The 21,141-nt window shown below is 43.2% G+C and overlaps 1 protein-coding gene across 1 annotated transcript in view; it reads right to left on the reverse strand.

Moving 5' to 3' along the window:
- The window catches only part of RIOK2 (RIO kinase 2), a 143,819-nt gene that overhangs the window by 12,420 nt on the left and 110,258 nt on the right, over window positions 1-21,141 (reverse strand). The window contains exons 8-9 of the mRNA XM_063964061.1: window positions 18,836-19,351; window positions 10,444-10,540 (exon numbers count right to left, since the gene is read on the reverse strand). Of these exons, the coding sequence (XP_063820131.1) occupies window positions 10,444-10,540; window positions 18,836-19,351 (613 nt within the window). The remainder of the gene's footprint in view (window positions 1-10,443; window positions 10,541-18,835; window positions 19,352-21,141) is intronic.

Here is a 21,141-nt window from a genome sequence, read left to right on the forward strand (position 1 = left end):
AGCTTTCTTAGTTGTGCCCAGTCTCCTGCGGAGCCGCTATTCCCCATGGTCCTTACGGAGTCCCAGCATCCACTTAGGACGTCAGAGAAATACACAATAAGTATATCCTGTGAAACACCTATATCAAATAATGACCCTGACGCAGTTAGCCCCCCTCAGGGTATAGAATATAAGTATAGCAATCTGAGTGAGATACACAGAGTAGAAATCACGCAGCAGCTATATGCGCGCACACACACACACACACACACACACACACACACACACAGTCACACGTACAATGCAGAAATTATGACAAGCAATATGACTGCACTGGACTAGCAATACTAAGTAAAGCTATACAGAGTAATAGATATAACAATGCACAGTAAAGACTGGATGTACAGTATATCACTGGGTACTTGTACTACATAACCCTGAAGCAATGCACCTTTTCTTAACACTGTCAACAGACATGTAGAATATTTAAGTGTACTGTAAGTGCAGAGCACTGATAATGCAGGCGGCTTTACAGAGGAAGCTTTGCCCAAACAGTCCCAGGATCAGCTCAGCATGTGAAGATGGCGCCCAAACGGTGACAGGGAGAGAGAGTGATGCAGCTCCAGGGCGGGAACATTTACTCTAAATGGCGTCCTGGGGTTGGGAGAGGGGCTACAGGTCAAAGCCTTATCCCCTTGCTGGACTTCACCACCGGGTACTGTGGGCCATATGAAAACGGTTTTTAGTAAAACCGGACCTGTGCCCCTGCCCTGGTGGTCTAGTGGGGTCCCTGTACTGACACAGTGTCCACACCAGCGCGCACGGCCCGCCTCCTAAAGGCCACGCCGGATCGCGATTTCCAGCGGGTCCTAACTGGGGGACCCTCTTACCTCCTCCCTGAATGCGGCCACGCGATCCCGGAGAGCTGCGGCTGGTGTGTGTGTCTGAAGTAGAGAACCGGAGCCCTCCGCTGTAAGTAACCGGCAAACAGGGATACGGGAGTATACAGCGCCGCTGGGGGAGGTGAGGGAGCTGCAGCAGGAGATGTCAGAATGATATCTAGCATGGACAGTGCCTATGCTGCAGCCCTTGAAGTCTTCTATCTTCACTTTTAAAAAGCTCTTTTCAGGGCTCCGTGTCTGTTAACTGCCTGCACTGCAGGCACCAACTTACAAACTGAGCTCCTGTGCACGGAGGCGGGGTTATAGAGGAGGCAGCGCTGAGCATCTTGGGAACAGTCAAAGCTTTAGCCTGTTGGTGCCTCGGATCAAGATCCTACTCTACACCCTGATGTTATCCTTGTAGAACCCAGTGTACCCCGCTGCCGAAAATAAGATTTTACTTACCGGTAAATCTATTTCTCGTAGTCCGTAGTGGATGCTGGGGACTCCGTAAGGACCATGGGGAAAAGACGGGCTCCGCAGGAGACAGGGCACTTTAAGAAAGAATTTGGATACTGGTGTGCTCTGGCTCCTCCCTCTATGTCCCTCCTCCAGACCTCAGTTAGAGAAACTGTGCCCGGAAGAGCTGACAGTACAAGGAAAGGATTTTGGAATCCAGGGCAAGACTCATATCAGCCACACCAATCACACCGTATAACTTGTGATAAACTTACCCAGTTAATAGTATGAACAACAATAGAGCATCAGATCAACCCTGATGCAACTATAACATAACCCTTATGTAAGCAATAACTATATACAAGCATTGCAGAAAAAGTCCGCACTTGGGACGGGCGCCCAGCATCCACTACGGACTACGAGAAATAGATTTACCGGTAAGTAAAATCTTATTTTCTCTAACGTCCTAGTGGATGCTGGGGACTCCGTAAGGACCATGGGGATTATACCAAAGCTCCCAAACGGGCGGGAGAGTGCGGATGACTCTGCAGCACCGAATGAGCAAACACAAGGTCCTCCTCAGCCAGGGTATCAAACTTGTTGAACTTTGCAAAAATGTTTGAACCCGACCAAGTAGCTGCTCGGCAAAGCTGTAATGCCGAGACCCTTCGGGCAGCCGCCCAAGAAGAGCCCACCTTCCTAGTGGAATGGGCTTTTACTGATTTTGGTAGCGGCAATCCAACCGCAGAATGAGCCTGCTGAATCGTGTTACAGATCCAGCGAGCAATAGTTTGCTTTGAAGCAGGAGCACCCAGCTTGTTGGGTGCATACAGGATAAACAGTGACTCAGTTTTCCTGACTCTAGCCGTTCTGGCTACATAAACCTTTAAAGCCCTGACCACATCTAGTAACTCGGAATCCTCCAAGTCACGAGTAGCCACAGGCACCACAATAGGTTGGTTCATATGAAAAGATGACACCACTTTTGGCAGAAATTGCGGACGTGTCCGCAATTCCGCCCTGTCCATATGGAAAACCAGATAGGGGCTTTTATATGACAAAGCCGCTAATTCTGACACACTCCTAGCTGAAGCCAAGGCTAATAGCATGACCACCTTCCACGTGAGAAATTTTAACTCCACGGTTTTAAGTGGCTCAAACCAGTGTGACTTCAGGAAACTCAGCACCACGTTAAGATCCCAAGGCGCCACTGGAGGAACAAAAGGGGGCTGAATATGCAGCACTCCCTTTACAAATGTCTGAACTTCAGAAAGAGAAGCCAGTTCCTTTTGAAAGAAAATGGATAGGGCCGAAATCTGGACCTTAATGGAACCCAATTTTAGGCCCAAAGTCACTCCCAACTGTAGGAAGTGAAGGAAACGGCCCAGCTGGAATTCCTCCGTAGGGGCATTCCTTGCCTCACACCAAGCAACATATTTTCGCCAAATACGGTGATAATGTTTAGCCGTCACGTCCTTCCTAGCCTTTATCAGCGTAGGAATAACCTCATCCGGAATGCCTTTTTCTGCTAAGATCCGGCGTTCAACCGCCATGCCGTCAAACGCAGCCGCGGTAAGTCTTGGAACAGACAGGGCCCTTGTTGCAACAAGTCCTGTCTTAGAGGTAGAGGCCATGGGTCCTCTGTGAGCATTTCTTGCAGCTCTGGATACCAAGTCCTTCTTGGCCAATCCGGAAACATGAGAATTGTTCTCACTCCTCTTCTTCTTATGATTCTCAACACCTTGGGTATGAGAGGAAGAGGAGGAAATACATAAACCGACTGGAACACCCACGGTGTCACTAGTGCGTCTACAGCTATCGCCTGAGGGTCTCTTGACCTAGCGCAATACCTCTGTAGCTATTTGTTGAGGCGGGATGCCATCATGTCTACTTGTGGCAGTTCCCACCGACTTGCAATCTGCGTGAAGACTTCTTGATGAAGTCCCCACTCTCCCGGGTGGAGGTCGTGCCTGCTGAGGAAGTCTGCTTCCCAGTTGTCCACTCCCGGAATGAACACTGCTGATAGTGCGCTTACGTGTTTCTCCGCCAAACGAAGAATTCTGGTGGCTTCCGCCATCGCCACCCTGCTCCTTGTGCCGCCTTGGCGGTTTACATGAGCCACTGCGGTGATGTTGTCTGACTGAATCAGCACCGGTCGGTCGCGAAGCAGGGTCTCCGCTTGACGTAGGGCGTTGTATATTGCCCTTAGTTCCAGGATGTTGATGTGAAGGCAAGTCTCATGACTTGACCACAGACCTTGGAAATTTCTTCCCTGTGTGACTGCTCCCCAACCTCGGAGGCTTGCGTCCGTGGTCACCAGGATCCAGTCCTGAATGCCGAATCTGCGGCCCTCTAGAAGGTGAGCGCACTGCAGCCACCACAGGAGAGACACCCTGGCCCTGGGGGATAGGGTGATCAGCCGATGCATTTGTAGATGCGATCCGGACCACTTGTCCAACAGATCCCATTGAAAGGTCCCCGCATGGAACCTGCCGAAGGGAATGGCCTCGTATGATGCCACCATCTTTCCCAGGACTCGTGTGCAGTGATGCACAGACACCTGTTTTGGTTTTAATAGGTCTCTGACCAGTGTCATGAGTTCCTGAGCCTTCTCCATCGGGAGATAAACCCTCTTCTGGCCTGTGTCCAGAATCATGCCCAGGAAGGGCAGACGAGTCGTAGGAATCAACTGCGACTTTGGAATATTCAGAATCCAGCCGTGCTGTTGTAACACTTCCCGAGAGCGTGCCACGCTGATCAGCAACTGCTCCCTGGACCTCGCCTTTATGAGGAGATCGTCCAAGTATGGGATAATTGTGACTCCTTGCCGTCGCAGGAGCACCATCATTTCCGCCATTACCTTGGTAAATATTCTCGGTGCCGTGGAGAGACCAAGCGGCAACGTCTGGAATTGGTAATGACAATCCTGTACCACAAATCTGAGGTACTCCTGATGAGGTGGATAAATAGGGACATGAAGGTAAGCATCCTTTATGTCCAGAGACACCATAAAATCCCCCTCCTCCAGGCTTGCGATGACCGCCCTGAGCGATTCCATCTTGAACTTGAACCTTTTCAGGTATATGTTCAGGTATTTTAAATTCAATATGGGCCTGACCGAACCGTCCGGTTTCGGTACCACAAACATGGTCGAATAGTAACCCCTTCCCTGTTGAAGGAGGGGAACCTTTACCACCACCTGCTGAAGATACAATTTGTGAATTGCAGCTAACACTATTTCCCTCTCTAAGGGGAAAGCTGGCAGGGCCGATTTGAGGTAACTGTGAGGGGGCATCTCTTCGAATTCCAGCTTGTATCCCTGAGACACAATCTCTATAGCCCAGGGATCCACCTGGGAGTGAACCCACTTGTGGCTGAAATTTCGGAGATGCGCCCCCACCGGGCCTAGCTCCGCCTGTGGAGCCCCAGCGTCATGCGGTGGATTTCGTGAAAGCCGGGGAGGACTTCTGTTCCTGGGAACTAGCTGTATTGTGCAGCTTCTTCCCTCTACCCCTGCCTCTGGCAAGAAAGGACGCACCTTGGACTTTCTTGCCTTTTTGTGAACGAAAGGACTGCATTTGGTAATACGGTGCTTTCTTAGGTTGTGAGGGAACATATGGCAAAACATTTGACTTTCCAGCCGTAGCTGTGGAGACCAGGTCCGAGAGACCGTCCCCAAACAATTCCTCACCCTTGTAAGGTAAAACCTCCATGTGCCTTTTAGAGTCGGCAACGCCTGTCCATTGCCGAGTCCACAGGACCCTTCTGGCAGAAATCGACATTGCATTTATTCTAGAGCCCAGTAGGCTAATGTCTCTTTGCGCATCTCTCATATATAGGACAGCGTCTTTTATATGCCCCAGGGTTAGTAATATAGTATCCTTGTCCAAGGTATCAAGTTCCTCAGATAAGGTATCTGTCCATGCTGCTGCAGCGCTACACATCCAGGCCGACGCAATCGTTGGCCTTAGTAAGGTACCTGAATGTGTATAAATGGACTTCAGGATACCCTCCAGCTTTCTATCTGCAGCATCTTTTGGGGTGGCCGTATCCTGTGACGGCAGGGCTACCCTCTTGGATAAGCGTGTTAAAGCTTTGTCTACCCTAGGGGAGGATTCCCAGCGTAACCTGTCCGTTGGCGGGAAAGGATACACCATAAGCATCTGTTTGGAAATCTGCAGTTTCCTATCTGGAGATTCCCAAGCCTTTTCACATAACTCATTTAACTCATGTGAAGGGGAAAAGGTCACCTCTTGCCTTTTCTCCCCATACATATAAACCCTCTTGTCAGGGACTGGGGTTTCCTCTGTGATGTGCAACACATCTTTCATTGCTATAATCATGTAACGGATGGCTTTAGCCATTTTAGGCTGCAACTTTGCATCATCGCCATCGACACTGGAGTCAGAATCCGTGTCGATATCTGTGTCAACAATTTGGGATAGTGGGCGCTTCTGAGACCCTGACGGCCCCTGCGACATAGGATCAGGCACGGGTTGAGACCCTGACTGTCCCAAGGCTTCAGCTTTATCCAACCTTTTATGCAAGGAAGTAACATTATCATTTAAAACCTTCCACGTATCCATCCAATCGGGTGTCGGCGCCGTCGGCGGCGACCCCACATTCATTTGTTCCCGCTCTGTTTCCACGTAGCCTTCCTCGTCAAACATGCCGACACAAGCGTACCGACACACCACACACACAGGGGATGCTCTATTTGAACACAGTTCCCCCACAAGGCCTTTTGGAGAGACAGAGAGAGTATGCCAGCACACACCCCAGCGCCATATGTCCCAGGAATCACACAGTAACTTAGTGTTAACCCAGTAGCTGCTGTATATACTGTTTTTGCGCCAAATTTATGTGCCCCCCCCTCTCTTTTTACCCTCTTCTACCGTGATTCTGCAGGGGAGAGCCTGGGGAGCTTCCTCTCAGCGAAGCTGTGGAGAGAAAATGGCGGAGGGCTTCTGTCCCGCGTTTCTGTGTAAAAATATGGCGGGGGCCCATGCATATATACAGTGCCCAACTGTATATATTGCCCACTTTTGCCAAGAGGTCTCTAATTGCTGCCCAGGGCGCCCCTTCCCCTGCGCCCTGCACCCTACAGTGACCGGAGTGTGTGGGTTTAGTGTGGGAGCAATGGAGCACAGCTGCAGTACTGTGCGGTACCTCATATGAAGACTGGAGTCTTCTGCCGCCGATTTCGAAGTCTTCTAGCTTCTGTCACCGCTTCTGTCTTCTGGCTCTGTGAGGGGGACGGCGGCGCGGCTCCGGGATCGGACAACCAAGGGTGCGATCCTGTGTACAATCCCTCTGGAGCTAATGGTGTCCAGTAGCCTAAGAAGCAGGACCTATCTTCAGAGAGTAGGGCTGCTTCTCTCCCCTCAGTCCCACGTAGCAGAGAGTCTGTTGCCAGCAGATCTCTCTGAAAATAAAAAAACCTAACAAAATACTTTCTTTTTAGCAAGCTCAGGAGAGCTCACTAAGTAGCACCCAGCTCGTCCGGGCACAGATTCAAACTGAGGTCTGGAGGAGGGACATAGAGGGAGGAGCCAGAGCACACCAGTATCCAAATTTTCTTAAAGTGCCCTGTCTCCTGCGGAGCCCGTCTATTCCCCATGGTCCTTACGGAGTCCCTAGCATCCACTAGGACGTTAGAGAAATAATATATATATATAAAATACTGACAGAAATGCTACCCTGGCATTGAAACGTTGATAGATTGGACCTGCTGTCTGTCTCTTCTTTTTGCACTGAGTGCCGTTGTATATGGATGTTATATTTGTTGATTCTCTGATCCAGAGATCAGCATGGAGGGCACCCGCGTCTAACTAAAGATATTGTTTATTGAGGAGTGCTGCCCATATTGGTGAGTATATAGGGGGGGGAGGGGGTCAAGGTGGGTTGTGGGGGCCCCACAGGTATTGGTGTACCGGGCCCCAAGATTTCTGCTGCCGGCCCTGGTTATATATACAGCGTTTCCCTCCTAGAGTCCCAAGGCAAACACAGGGAGGCACAAAGCACCCACAGGTCATTAGTCTATGGGATAAGTAGTAGCTCTGAGGAGAACAGCACTGACTGTAACTAAATGGACTAGTGAAAGATCTAATAGAAAAGAACATAAAGACAAACACATTAACTATGTATTTTAAAACATGAAAGTGATACGTTTCATTAAGAGTTTTAGTTCCTGTCGCAGCAGCTGTCTGCAAATACATATTTACAAGGCCAGACTGAATACAAGGAAGATATCCCTTCAATTGTATCAAATTAGCTTACTGAAAATAAAACGTTTATATAATTTACAGTAATTTATCTCATTTGGTGTTAGTTCAATGTTCTGTGCAATCACTTTCTGGTACAGAAAAACAATCTGACCTTACTGATTACACAAGAGCCAAAACAATCTCAAACCTCTAAGAATGCTATTTAAAAAAAAAAAAAATATTTAAGGAGTTATCAAAACCACTTAGCTCCATCTTATGGTCAGTTTTGGTAATATGTTATTAGTAAAATATAGGCTATCATGGCATTCAGTTAGCTAATGGAGCAGGTAAGTTCTCCTCCCCAGGCCCCCTCCTAATCTGTAACATGCCAATGCACTTACTGAAGTCATATTCACCAGTGCTCATCCACACAGTGAATATCATTTAAACTATAAACTGATCCAGCTTTTAGCGTCACTCTTGCTGTAACAATGATCAGAACTACACATGTACCCTCATACAACATTGTTGCATTTTCGGAAAAAATAAAAAAAATGCCCATCGCTAGCAAGGGGACATTGTCAGCTCACTGTATGGCGTATGGAGGCAAAATGTATGAGGACACATCCGTCCCTAAGAGAACATCCACCCCCTTAGTTACACCCCACAGGTAGCAGGTTACAATACAAATTAAGAGAGGTAGCGATTGCACTGGAACTGGATGCTTGCTGCATGTGCCAGTCACAGGGACACTTTAGGGGCAATCCAAATAGCCACGAGGGGGGTGAATTGCCATTGCAATAGCATGGAAACGGCAACAATACCTCCTCTCATGGTCCGATTTCGCCCAGGACTCGCTGCTTTTTGTACAAAGCCCTATGTGGCCTTCGAACAAGAATCAACAAGTCTGGAGCTACCGTGAGTGCAGCATATAGCTGAACTCACTGACGTGGACCCGTGGGAGTGAACAAACTGAATCGACCCCGTTGTGTAAACAAATGCTCCAGTAGGAGTCACTTGGAGAACTGCAATGCCCCAGCGACCCACTGTAAAGAAGAGGCAAAAGACCTCATGTACCTCCTTTCTACCTGGGGCTAGGTGAGGAGGGTGGAGAGGATGCAACACAGTGTGCTTTTCCCTTTAAATGGAAATGTATTTTTTTATATTTAATTTATATTGAAAAATGTATAGTTTATTTGCCAATCATTCATTACTCCACTGCCTTTGTCTAGAAAAATACATGTAAAGTCATGAGTATCTCTGTGGCAATGCAAAGCTAACCGTTCCTAAGCAGAGTATTCCAGCTGCTGCCAAGCTCTGTTGTAATGAATTATTCAGAACTACTATAAAGGGACGACCTGGATCCTCCTAGAGACAAAACACGTGTTAATATAAAGTGTTGATTTCAAAACATCTTACTAACGGAATTGATTTGAAAAATAAAGAATAGGATTGCATTAAAAATGCTATTGAGAAGATGGGGCTGCTGGGAGATGTCATTCTCCCAGCTGCTGCCTCCTGGGGGGTAGGGGGTGTCTTCCCCCACACACACAGGGGGTGTGTGTGTGGGGGGGTGTCACACAAACATTGGGGGCCAGATACACACTAACACACTACATTACACTCAGCACTGCTGCAGGAGTCCGTATTCCGATGCTGGAGAAGTCACTGCTTCAGAAGGTGAGTAATTACTGACTAATTAAGTGAACTGGAAACTTCCAATTGCTCAATTAGTCCTTAGTGCCGCAAGGGTGCCAGAGCAAGTCTTTGTGATTTTTTCCTAAAAATAACAATTTTAGGAAAATTCAGACTTGCTCTGGGAGTTGCATGAAAAAAAGACTGTTTTATAGAGATCACTGCGTCTCATTTTCTCTGCTGCAATTTAACAGCAACACCCCGTACCTGCGGGAAAACCCCCGCTTAAATTTCCGGCACTTTATTGAATTCCCCTATATGTGCGATTGAAAGCCTTACACAGCAAGCTCGAATGAGGAAAAATCAGGGCCTCACGCTGCAGTTGCCCTTTTCCATTCTAAACTATAGATTTGAATTCACTCTATAGTAATTATTATTTTTATTTATAAACACTGCTCATTGTTTTGAGATTATCAAATATGGGTGCTGTAGAGGCCATTGTGGCTATAGCTAATGACGTAATTACAAATCCCACACTACGTATTTTGGGGAAGCAGTTAATATACTGGCTGTCAGGATCCCGGCGTTCAGGAGACTAATGCCAGAATCCCGACAGCTGCCATTTTAGTGACAAACGGAATCCCGACACCTGCCCGGTATTCCCACTCGGTTGGTGGGTCCACGCCACCAACCAAGAGGAACTCTAACCTGTGGCAAGCACAGTTAGATACTTAGAGAAGTAATACAAAAGACACAAGAGAAGACATACAAGAGACACAAGCAACAACAGCTGAAATGCATTGTAATAACAAAGCTATAAAGCCATGTGTACAATTTACCTTGCATGTGGGCTAAAGTAGTCTCCACCTAAGCACAACTGGGAAATGCACATGAAAATAACCTCTCCTTCCAGAGCCAGAACAGTCTCATAAAAACTTTGTTTTGCAATTAATATGATTTATGTCACATGGACAACTCCTGGAATCACTCAGTTTAGATATTATTTCAGGAATATGCACAATGTAGGAGGGTTCTCATTAAAAACATAAATCTATAGGCTACGGATGAATACGATATGACCTAGTGCGTTATGTTTTATTGCTGCAAAGTATTTTACTTATGGGCCCGGATAATACTTAATTCTTCATTTTATATTATTTGGAACTGCCTGTGGTTAGATGATCAGATAAAAAAGTTGGGAGGCCAAAAAATAATAGCAACAACATAATAAATACATATCCTAGATTCACAAAGATACAATCTATAAAACTGCAGGAACTCACTGGTGGGATGGTAGAACAGCTCCCGACCGTACCCACTGATGTCACACTGGTAGTTCTGGTTCTGTGTTCGCTGATGTGAAGTAAGCGGTCTTCATCTCTACAACAAAACACAAAGATACTGAACATGAACCAAGCAAATTAATCACAAAAATTAAGCCACGCAATTATGTGGTTTAATGGTATCGGATTAAAGGGCGCAATACAATCAAGAGAACAAGTGTGATGGAACTTTTTTTTTTTTTAAATGCTCACATAAAGGTTTTCGGACTTAGAGTACAGATATTACAAGGATTCAGATATTACAAGGATTGGCACAGCATATCTACCATGCAAAATTAAAGCTGCAGCAGGTAGAATGTTAATTTGTAAAGAATCTTCATTTCCTGCTCATCCAATATCTGCCCAGTTTCAAAGTGAGTGGGGAAAGAACAATCAACAGAATGTTCATAGCAACAGAGTATTTCAGGAGATCACTGATCACATGGGAAAGCAATGATTGGTCTATACAAGTAACTGAGTTGGTGCGGGCAGGACTGGTAATGTGAGGAGAGGATGGAACAAGGTTCCTATCTAAATAGTTGTTGTCAGATTCCCATCAGGTAGGTTGTGGTGTGGAACAGCCCTATATGAAACATAACCAGATAGAGTTTAGACCAGAAGATATGCGCTAATTGGTGAGAAAATATGGAATGGTACTTCCCTTACAAAGCATCTGGCATGGGATTTACCGCATATTCATATCACATTGATCCATATGTGGGAGAGAAATAAACATATATAGTGTAGTACGTTTATAACAATACAAGTTTAATACAAAAACATTGATGGATACAATAACACCATAAATTGGATCCAAGTAATTTGGTAATGAATGGAAAATTACCAGAGAGCAATAAAATATAGGTTTTTAAAAGTTAGCTTAAAACTCCCGTTGACTGCTGGATAATTATAACATCACAAAGTCCTGGAGTCAAGTAAAGGTGGAGGTTTACCAGATTGGATGAAGTGAGTGCACATAAGATGTCGCCCAGGGGAGATAACGGCTCCGGAACCAATACTCCACAGTCCACAACACTTCGTCTGTCTGATAGAACTTCCCTTTGCGATTTGCTTGTCATACAGTGCCGACGCGTTTCGGGATACCTCCCTTCATCAAGGCTGCATGACAAGCACTGACTGAGATGGGCTATTTAAGGCATTAATTAGATTCACATCCGGGTCGCAGGGTCACATCCTGATATACAGAAATTCGATCTATAGCAGTAATAATGGAATCCTATAATCTCAATATTTAAGCTTTCCCTTAGATAAAATCATATAAAACCAGAGAAATACAAAAAGAACACATTAATAAGAATAAAAAAACGGGATTTCCGGAAGTGGTCATACCCTAACTTCCGGTGCGGCGTGAACAGTCCCATTCTAACTGTAATAGCAACATAGTTCCATTGTGTATATTTTCTTTGACTTTTTTCAGTCTCCATTGGTGGTAACAGTGGTTACACACATGCGCCGAGCAGTCCGATAGGGCTTCGCGGATCAACCTCGCGAACTTCCGGTAGATGGAACGCACGGTGAACCGCAAACCGGCTTCCTGTGACGCACTTCCTGTTCGCGTCTCAGAGCCGAAAAAACCTTACAGAAAAAAAGTATAACTCAGTCTAAAGTCAAAACAGCACAAATTAGGATAAAAGATAGTGGGGGATGTTCTGATATAATAACAATGATGATCAGATGCATTAAAGGATATTTTTCACAATAAAAAAATTATTGCATAAAAACAGTGATTTTATGATTTATGATGCTTAGAATTGAAAAATAGTAAAATAGTGGGGAATGCTCTGATATCACAATGATGATGAACAGATACATTAAAGGAGGTTTCTAATAATAACATTATTGCATAATGAAAGTGAATTTATGATTTATGATACTAAAAATGCATAAATAAATAGAATAAATATGAGGTGAGGAGATTGAGATGTGAAAAGAAGATGAGGAGAAAAATAGGGAAAAAGAGAGGGAGGTGTGTGTAATTGATTATGGAGGAATCTTCATAAGAACCATTTGAGTTCAAAATCGGCGTTCAAGCCGTTCGGAATAAGGCTTTTCAATTTAAAAATCCATTTCATCTCTGTTTTGGCGAGTCTTGTAGTTTCATCTCTATATCTCCATGAATTCTTGATATTTTCAATTGCCAGAAATTGTACAATGTGTTTAGTGGAGCAGTTGTGTTTCTCCTTGAAATGACTGGATAAAGGATGTGTCATGACTCCTTTCTTGATATTTCTTATATGTTCACTCAGGCGGGTTTTGAGTGCCCGACTGGTTTTACCCACATACAGCATGTGACAGCTGCACTCAATCAGGTAGATCACATTAGTGGTGTGACAGGTCATGAAATTATGCAATTTATGCAACGTTCCATTTACTGTGAATTCATCATATTTAGATTTGGTTGTTTGTACTTCCCGACAAGCTTGACATGTCCCACATCTGTAGAAGCCCTTACTTCTGATTGGGTGGTGATCTTGCGATGATAGGGCACTCTTAGTCAGTTTGTTCTTTAAGTTGGGAGCCTTGCGATATATGAATTTGGGCCTTGTTGGTATCGTGTCCTTTAATAGTGGATCTCTTTGTAGAAGGTGCCAATGTTTTTTCACTATGGATTCAATCTTTTTGTGTTGTTGATTGAATTGAGTGATAAAGGCTAATTTGTGCCCTCCCTCTTCAGTTCCTTTTTCCATTTTTACTTTCAGAAGCTCTTTCCGATCTTTGCTCAACACTTCCTCTTTAAATTTGTCCAATCTATTTTTGTCATAACCTTTTTCTTCAAAGCCGTTTTTCATTAGATTGATCTGGTCTTCACATATGTTTTTCTTACTGCAATTCCTTCTAAGCCTGAGGAATTGGCTTTTTGGGACACTGTTAAGCCAGTTCGAATGGTGTTGACTTGATATGTCAATATAATTAGTTGCATCGGTTGGTTTCTTGTAGCACTTCGTCTCTAGTTTTCCTTCTTCAATATATATGCTGAGATCCAAAAAGTGTATTTCTTTTTGGCTTATCATACAGCTAAGAACCAGGTTAAAGTCATTGTTATTCAATGATTGGCAGTAACATTCAAGTCCTTCTTGTGTGCCTTCCCAAAAGAATATGATGTCATCTATATATCGAAACCATAGCTTTAGATTACTCTCGTAATTGGGGTTTGTTTTCACCTGTTTCTCTTCCCAGTAAGACATATAAAGGTTAGCAAAACTCGGCGCAAATTTAGTGCCCATTGCTGTGCCTATTAGTTGATTGTAGTAGGCTCCGTTGAAATAAAAATAGTTGTTTTTCAATATGAAGGTGATGCCTTGTAACAATAAATCCTTTTTGTTCTCTGTGAGATCCGTCTTGTCCAGGAAGTATTTAACTGCTTCTATCCCTTTTTCATGAGGGATGTTAGTATAAAGGGCTTCCACATCCGCCGTTATCATGAACATGTTACTGTTCCAATTGACGTTCTCGAGTTTTTGCAGTGTATCTGTTGTATCCCTAAGGTGAAATTCTGTCTTGCTGACCAGAGGTTGTAAGTGTGCGTCAATGAATTCTGATAATTTGGCAGTGAGGCTTCCGATACCTGCCACGATAGGTCTACCTGGAGGTTTTGTCACACTCTTGTGGATCTTAGATCAAGAGAACAACGGCCTCCAGAAAGATATAGTAGGAAAGAAGATCACAGAAGAACCACTATTCAACCAATGGAACACTACAGAAGAAGGCCATACCAATATTCATCAAACCAAACCTGGAGAAATCAACGGTATAGAAATATGCCTCAGCAGAGAAACTTTAGCACTGACAGAAATATTGGAAGGCGTAATAGAAGAGATTCCTACCAGGATTATGACACTTATGACACTTACCCTAAGAGATATGCCGGAAGGGGAACATCACACAACCACCCGAACGACATGAACCAAAATAATATGAGAAGGAGTCCTTTTTTAGGAAGAGCGAACTATCGTCAGTACTAACTAAAAGAAAAAGGGGTAAAAGAGGAGGGATCAAACACAAAAAAAATAAAACCAAAGAAAAGAGGGCAGTAACCATCATGGAGCAAGGAGAAGAACCAACAATTGATCTCAATCACGGAAAGATCTACAATTTAAGCAACAGACCACTTACTAAGACTGAAGAAAAACTTCTTCTGAAGGGGCTTAAGTTTGCCCCTACCAATAAAATGGATCAATTCGATGTCTATCTTGATGTAGAAAAATTTGTTAGAAAACTAACCATAAAAAATTTTTTCACCAAGAAAGCAATGGAAGGTGAGACTTCCGAAACAACTACAAATGATAAATTCAAGAATAAATCCACGTTTTATCCGAAACATCTTAAAGGCAGTTTGGTGGACAGCTTTCAGAAAGCAGTTTTAGACGATCTGGAAAAAATAGGAAAAATAAAAAACATCAAAAACAATCTAAGCCACAAAGAGCGTCTGGCCTTAAAAGAACTACAAGACGATGAGACGATTGTCATCAAACCTAGCAATAAGGGAGGAGGTGTTGTAATCATGAATAAAGAGGACTATATCAACGAGATCCACCGACAACTTGACGACGGAAGAACATATATCAAGCTCAAAAATGACCCAACAACAAAAATTAAAACAAATTTAACCAAACTGTTACAATCTCATCTAGACAAGAATACAATAACGAAGAAAGAATTCGATTTCCTGAATGTCACTGAACCATCAATACCCACAATTTACGTCTTACCTAAGATCCACAAGAGTGTGACAAAACCTCCAGGTAGACCTATCGTGGCAGGTATCGGAAGCCTCACTGCCAAATTATCAGAATTCATTGACGCACACTTACAACCTCTGGTCAGCAAGACAGAATTTCACCTTAGGGATACAACAGATACACTGCAAAAACTCGAGAACGTCAATTGGAACAGTAACATGTTCATGATAACGGCGGATGTGGAAGCCCTTTATACTAACATCCCTCATGAAAAAGGGATAGAAGCAGTTAAATACTTCCTGGACAAGACGGATCTCACAGAGAACAAAAAGGATTTATTGTTACAAGGCATCACCTTCATATTGAAAAACAACTATTTTTATTTCAACGGAGCCTACTACAATCAACTAATAGGCACAGCAATGGGCACTAAATTTGCGCCGAGTTTTGCTAACCTTTATATGTCTTACTGGGAAGAGAAACAGGTGAAAACAAACCCCAATTACGAGAGTAATCTAAAGCTATGGTTTCGATATATAGATGACATCATATTCTTTTGGGAAGGCACACAAGAAGGACTTGAATGTTACTGCCAATCATTGAATAACAATGACTTTAACCTGGTTCTTAGCTGTATGATAAGCCAAAAAGAAATACACTTTTTGGATCTCAGCATATATATTGAAGAAGGAAAACTAGAGACGAAGTGCTACAAGAAACCAACCGATGCAACTAATTATATTGACATATCAAGTCAACACCATTCGAACTGGCTTAACAGTGTCCCAAAAAGCCAATTCCTCAGGCTTAGAAGGAATTGCAGTAAGAAAAACATATGTGAAGACCAGATCAATCTAATGAAAAACGGCTTTGAAGAAAAAGGTTATGACAAAAATAGATTGGACAAATTTAAAGAGGAAGTGTTGAGCAAAGATCGGAAAGAGCTTCTGAAAGTAAAAATGGAAAAAGGAACTGAAGAGGGAGGGCACAAATTAGCCTTTATCACTCAATTCAATCAACACAAAAAGATTGAATCCATAGTGAAAAAACATTGGCACCTTCTACAAAGAGATCCACTATTAAAGGACACGATACCAACAAGGCCCAAATTCATATATCGCAAGGCTCCCAACTTAAAGAACAAACTGACTAAGAGTGCCCTATCATCGCAAGATCACCACCCAATCAGAAGTAAGGGCTTCTACAGATGTGGGACATGTCAAGCTTGTCGGGAAGTACAAACAACCAAATCTAAATATGATGAATTCACAGTAAATGGAACGTCGCATAAATTGCATAATTTCATGACCTGTCACACCACTAATGTGATCTACCTGATTGAGTGCAGCTGTCACATGCTGTATGTGGGTAAAACCAGTCGGGCACTCAAAACCCGCCTGAGTGAACATATAAGAAATATCAAGAAAGGAGTCATGACACATCCTTTATCCAGTCATTTCAAGGAGAAACACAACTGCTCCACTAAACACATTGTACAATTTCTGGCAATTGAAAATATCAAGAATTCATGGAGATATAGAGATGAAACTACAAGACTCGCCAAAACAGAGATGAAATGGATTTTTAAATTGAAAAGCCTTATTCCGAACGGCTTGAACGCCGATTTTGAACTCAAATGGTTCTTATGAAGATTCCTCCATAATCAATTACACACACCTCCCTCTCTTTTTCCCTATTTTTCTCCTCATCTTCTTTTCACATCTCAATCTCCTCACCTCATATTTATTCTATTTATTTATGCATTTTTAGTATCATAAATCATAAATTCACTTTCATTATGCAATAATGTTATTATTAGAAACCTCCTTTAATGTATCTGTTCATCATCATTGTGATATCAGAGCATTCCCCACTATTTTACTATTTTTCAATTCTAAGCATCATAAATCATAAAATCACTGTTTTTATGCAATAATTTTTTTATTGTGAAAAATATCCTTTAATGCATCTGATCATCATTGTTATTATATCAGAACATCCCCCACTATCTTTTATCCTAATTTGTGCTGTTTTGACTTTAGACTGAGTTATACTTTTTTTCTGTAAGGTTTTTTCGGCTCTGAGACGCGAACAGGAAGTGCGTCACAGGAAGCCGGTTTGCGGTTCACCGTGCGTTCCATCTACCGGAAGTTCGCGAGGTTGATCCGCGAAGCCCTATCGGACTGCTCGGCGCATGTGTGTAACCACTGTTACCACCAATGGAGACTGAAAAAAGTCAAAGAAAATATACACAATGGAACTATGTTGCTATTACAGTTAGAATGGGACTGTTCACGCCGCACCGGAAGTTAGGGTATGACCACTTCCGGAAATCCCGTTTTTTTATTCTTATTAATGTGTTCTTTTTGTATTTCTCTGGTTTTATATGATTTTATCTAAGGGAAAGCTTAAATATTGAGATTATAGGATTCCATTATTACTGCTATAGATCGAATTTCTGTATATCAGGATGTGACCCTGCGACCCGGATGTGAATCTAATTAATGCCTTAAATAGCCCATCTCAGTCAGTGCTTGTCATGCAGCCTTGATGAAGGGAGGTATCCCGAAACGCGTCGGCACTGTATGACAAGCAAATCGCAAAGGGAAGTTCTATCAGACAGACGAAGTGTTGTGGACTGTGGAGTATTGGTTCCGGAGCCGTTATCTCCCCTGGGCGACATCTTATGTGCACTCACTTCATCCAATCTGGTAAACCTCCACCTTTACTTGACTCCAGGACTTTGTGATGTTATAATTATCCAGCAGTCAACGGGAGTTTTAAGCTAACTTTTAAAAACCTATATTTTATTGCTCTCTGGTAATTTTCCATTCATTACCAAATTACTTGGATCCAATTTATGGTGTTATTGTATCCATCAATGTTTTTGTATTAAACTTGTATTGTTATAAACGTACTACACTATATATGTTTATTTCTCTCCCACATATGGATCAATGTGATATGAATATGCGGTAAATCCCATGCCAGATGCTTTGTAAGGGAAGTACCATTCCATATTTTCTCACCAATTAGCGCATATCTTCTGGTCTAAACTCTATCTGGTTACGCTGTCATTGGGTCACTGGGGTTACCTATCTGACCAGTCGGTTGCAGCTCATATTGGTTAGCGCCACGACTCTTCTCTATTCTATACCCTATATGAAACATATTCAGGTTATTTCTGTTATTTGGAAAAGATGTAGACATCTTATTACGATAGCATGCATTAGCTGAACTTAGATCTCAGTGGCAACTAAAGCCTATGTTACACCATGTTAGTACATCTTATTAACCCTAGGGGTGCCAAGAAGCATAATCTCTCAATCCAGGTAGGGAAACTCCTATGATGATCATTAGAGCTTTAGACACCAGCACGCACCTGCCTCCTGCAGGACACTACACTGAACCCAAGTCTATTACAGTGAGAAGGTTGGTAGAAGTGTAATGTGTAGCACAGACAGAGTGCAGTCTTGGGATAAACTTAAAAATGATCAGGGCTGTAAGCGTTGCTAATATAACTATTAACAGAAACACAAGGACAAGGCAGCACAAGACCAGTGCTATAGCATGCATGGGTCTAGTGAGTTCTGTTTTATGTCCATAGCAAATTGTCATCATAATGCATCAAGAAGCTTTAGTCATAACCCTACCTGAATGGTCTGTATTCTTTGTTGGCTCCAGAAAGATCCACTAGATGAGGACATTCATCATCATAATCCACCTGCTCATCACTTTCCTGGCTTCCAACATCCTCATCTGAACCTGATTTTTCATTTTCCAGTCTGTCACTCACGTCACTAGCAGTTACAGGGATTTCTGTATAATCCTTGTCTTTGTTTTCAACAGTCTTCCCCTCCAGTTCTGCCAAGACACTATTGAACTCTGCCATGTCTAGGCTTGGCTCACAGCTGTCACGGCTGACTTCTGTTTCAGACATGGGTCCAGAGTCTTCATGTAATGTGTCTGGTACAGCCTCTGACAAGTTGTTGTCGTCATTCCCGCTGCATTTGGCGCCCAGCTGAGAGTCTCCTGAGGGTGTCTTACAGACCGTGTCATCTTCTACCTCCACGTCGTCAGGGCCGGCTGGCTGTAAGAGCTCATCATCCTCTTGCATTTCTTTAGTATAGCCACTAGCGGCAATCTCCACATCTAGAGAGCACTCTTTCCTTAAAAAAAAAACAAAAAAAAAAAACCCCCAACGAATCAATATATAGTAGACAACCAAATATTTTTATTTTGTCAATTTGGAATAAGACTAAACATTTGATGACCGAATATATAATTTTATATTACACAGTAATGTAACCTCTATGGTGCATACGGGGCCTGATTTAGTCATAGACTGTATTGCAACAATATGCCAAAGCAGCAGGAGGTGCCTGTAGTAGAAGGCGGCATGCTTCTGTGATCCGAAGCTGCATCTGAAACGCAGCATCGGATCATTTGTGTGAACATTGGTCATCTGAGTAACCCTCAGGTTCCTCAGGAGTGTTTTCACATTGCTGGGGCCAGTGGAACTGCGTTGTAAAATGCAGACCCTGGCCTTGTCATTCCTATAAAATAGGGCTGACATGCCCCCGTTTTGTAAAACATTACCCATCACTACACCTCCACCAGATGGCTGCAGACCTCTACTCGCATAACGTCTGCAGCCACACTACGTCAGACGACGCAGGACCTGATCTGCACATGAGCACAGTTCAACAAACAACGGATACAGTATGTATGTAAACTATCAGGTTGGCGTACATCTCTTAACTAGGCCCATAGCTCACCTTAGAGACATCCTGATGTTATTTTACTAAAGCTGGGTACACACCAGGCGATATTTTAAACAATATCGCTAATTTTCACCCTTTGGAGTGATATCGTTTGTAATATCTTCATGTGTGTACGCACAATATCGTTAACAATGTCTTCTGTCGTCTGTACATGCAGGTCAATTTTGACTAGGTCGTTGACTATGCATGTACAGGACGGAGACAGGATGACGTCACTGAACGATATCGTTAGCGATATCGTACAGTGTGCATGCACTACCTCGTTTGCCTGGGATGTCAAGGGGAAACAGTGACGATATGGCTCATGGAACGCATCGTCTAGTGTGTACCCAGCATAACAGTCTTAGTCTATGGTTAGGGGACGTTATGCGACAAATATTTTGGTTTACAATTATCTTTGCTTCATACATACATCTTGGAAAACTACATTTACTAACACCTGTAAAGTAAATCACCCACTGCAAAATAGCCAACGTTTTTTGTTTTTTTTATTGTAATAGACTGATTTTATTTGGATTATTATTCAATTTAAACATAAGACTGTACAGTCTTATGTGTTATACTATATTTGAGGGACATTGAAACTGGCACAGACAAGATGATATATCGCACAGAACTGCCAGTCAGTAGGAGAATTGGTAAAGTTTTACCTGCTAAAGTAAAAGCAGAGTAGATCTTATAGGAATGCTGGCTTTGGTAAATGTAGCAGGTAAGTGAACAGCCTACGGCTGAAATTGGTTTATTCTAAACATCATTTTGCGCTGAAGCTAAATAGGAAGTGAAGAGCAAGCCATTCACATGAAAACAGATACGTCCTTGGCACAGGAGCTCACTTATTGCTGAAGTTCCCATAACCCAATCTACAATGAAAGCATTTGCTAAAAAACAATATCCATCCTAATGGGATAAAAGCAAAGAAAAATAAATGTGTCTAAATTATATTTCAAATGTTCCTCCAAAACACTGAAGCAGAGTTTCCTGACTGTCAGGCTGAGCCACGGCACTCGGAGGGTGCTCTTGTGTCAGAGGGGACTGCAACATGGTCTCGTCCTATTAGCGAGTTACAGTGAAAGGATTTTTGCCCCATCATCCTCTTACTTGCCTGCATTTCATCATTCAGCCCCTTCACTCCTATGTTTTCTTTCCCTTCATCATTTACCTCAATGCCCTCTACA

The sequence above is a fragment of the Pseudophryne corroboree genome, chromosome 1 (assembly GCF_028390025.1).
Source record: "Pseudophryne corroboree isolate aPseCor3 chromosome 1, aPseCor3.hap2, whole genome shotgun sequence".
NCBI classification, from domain to species: Eukaryota; Metazoa; Chordata; class Amphibia; order Anura; family Myobatrachidae; genus Pseudophryne; species Pseudophryne corroboree.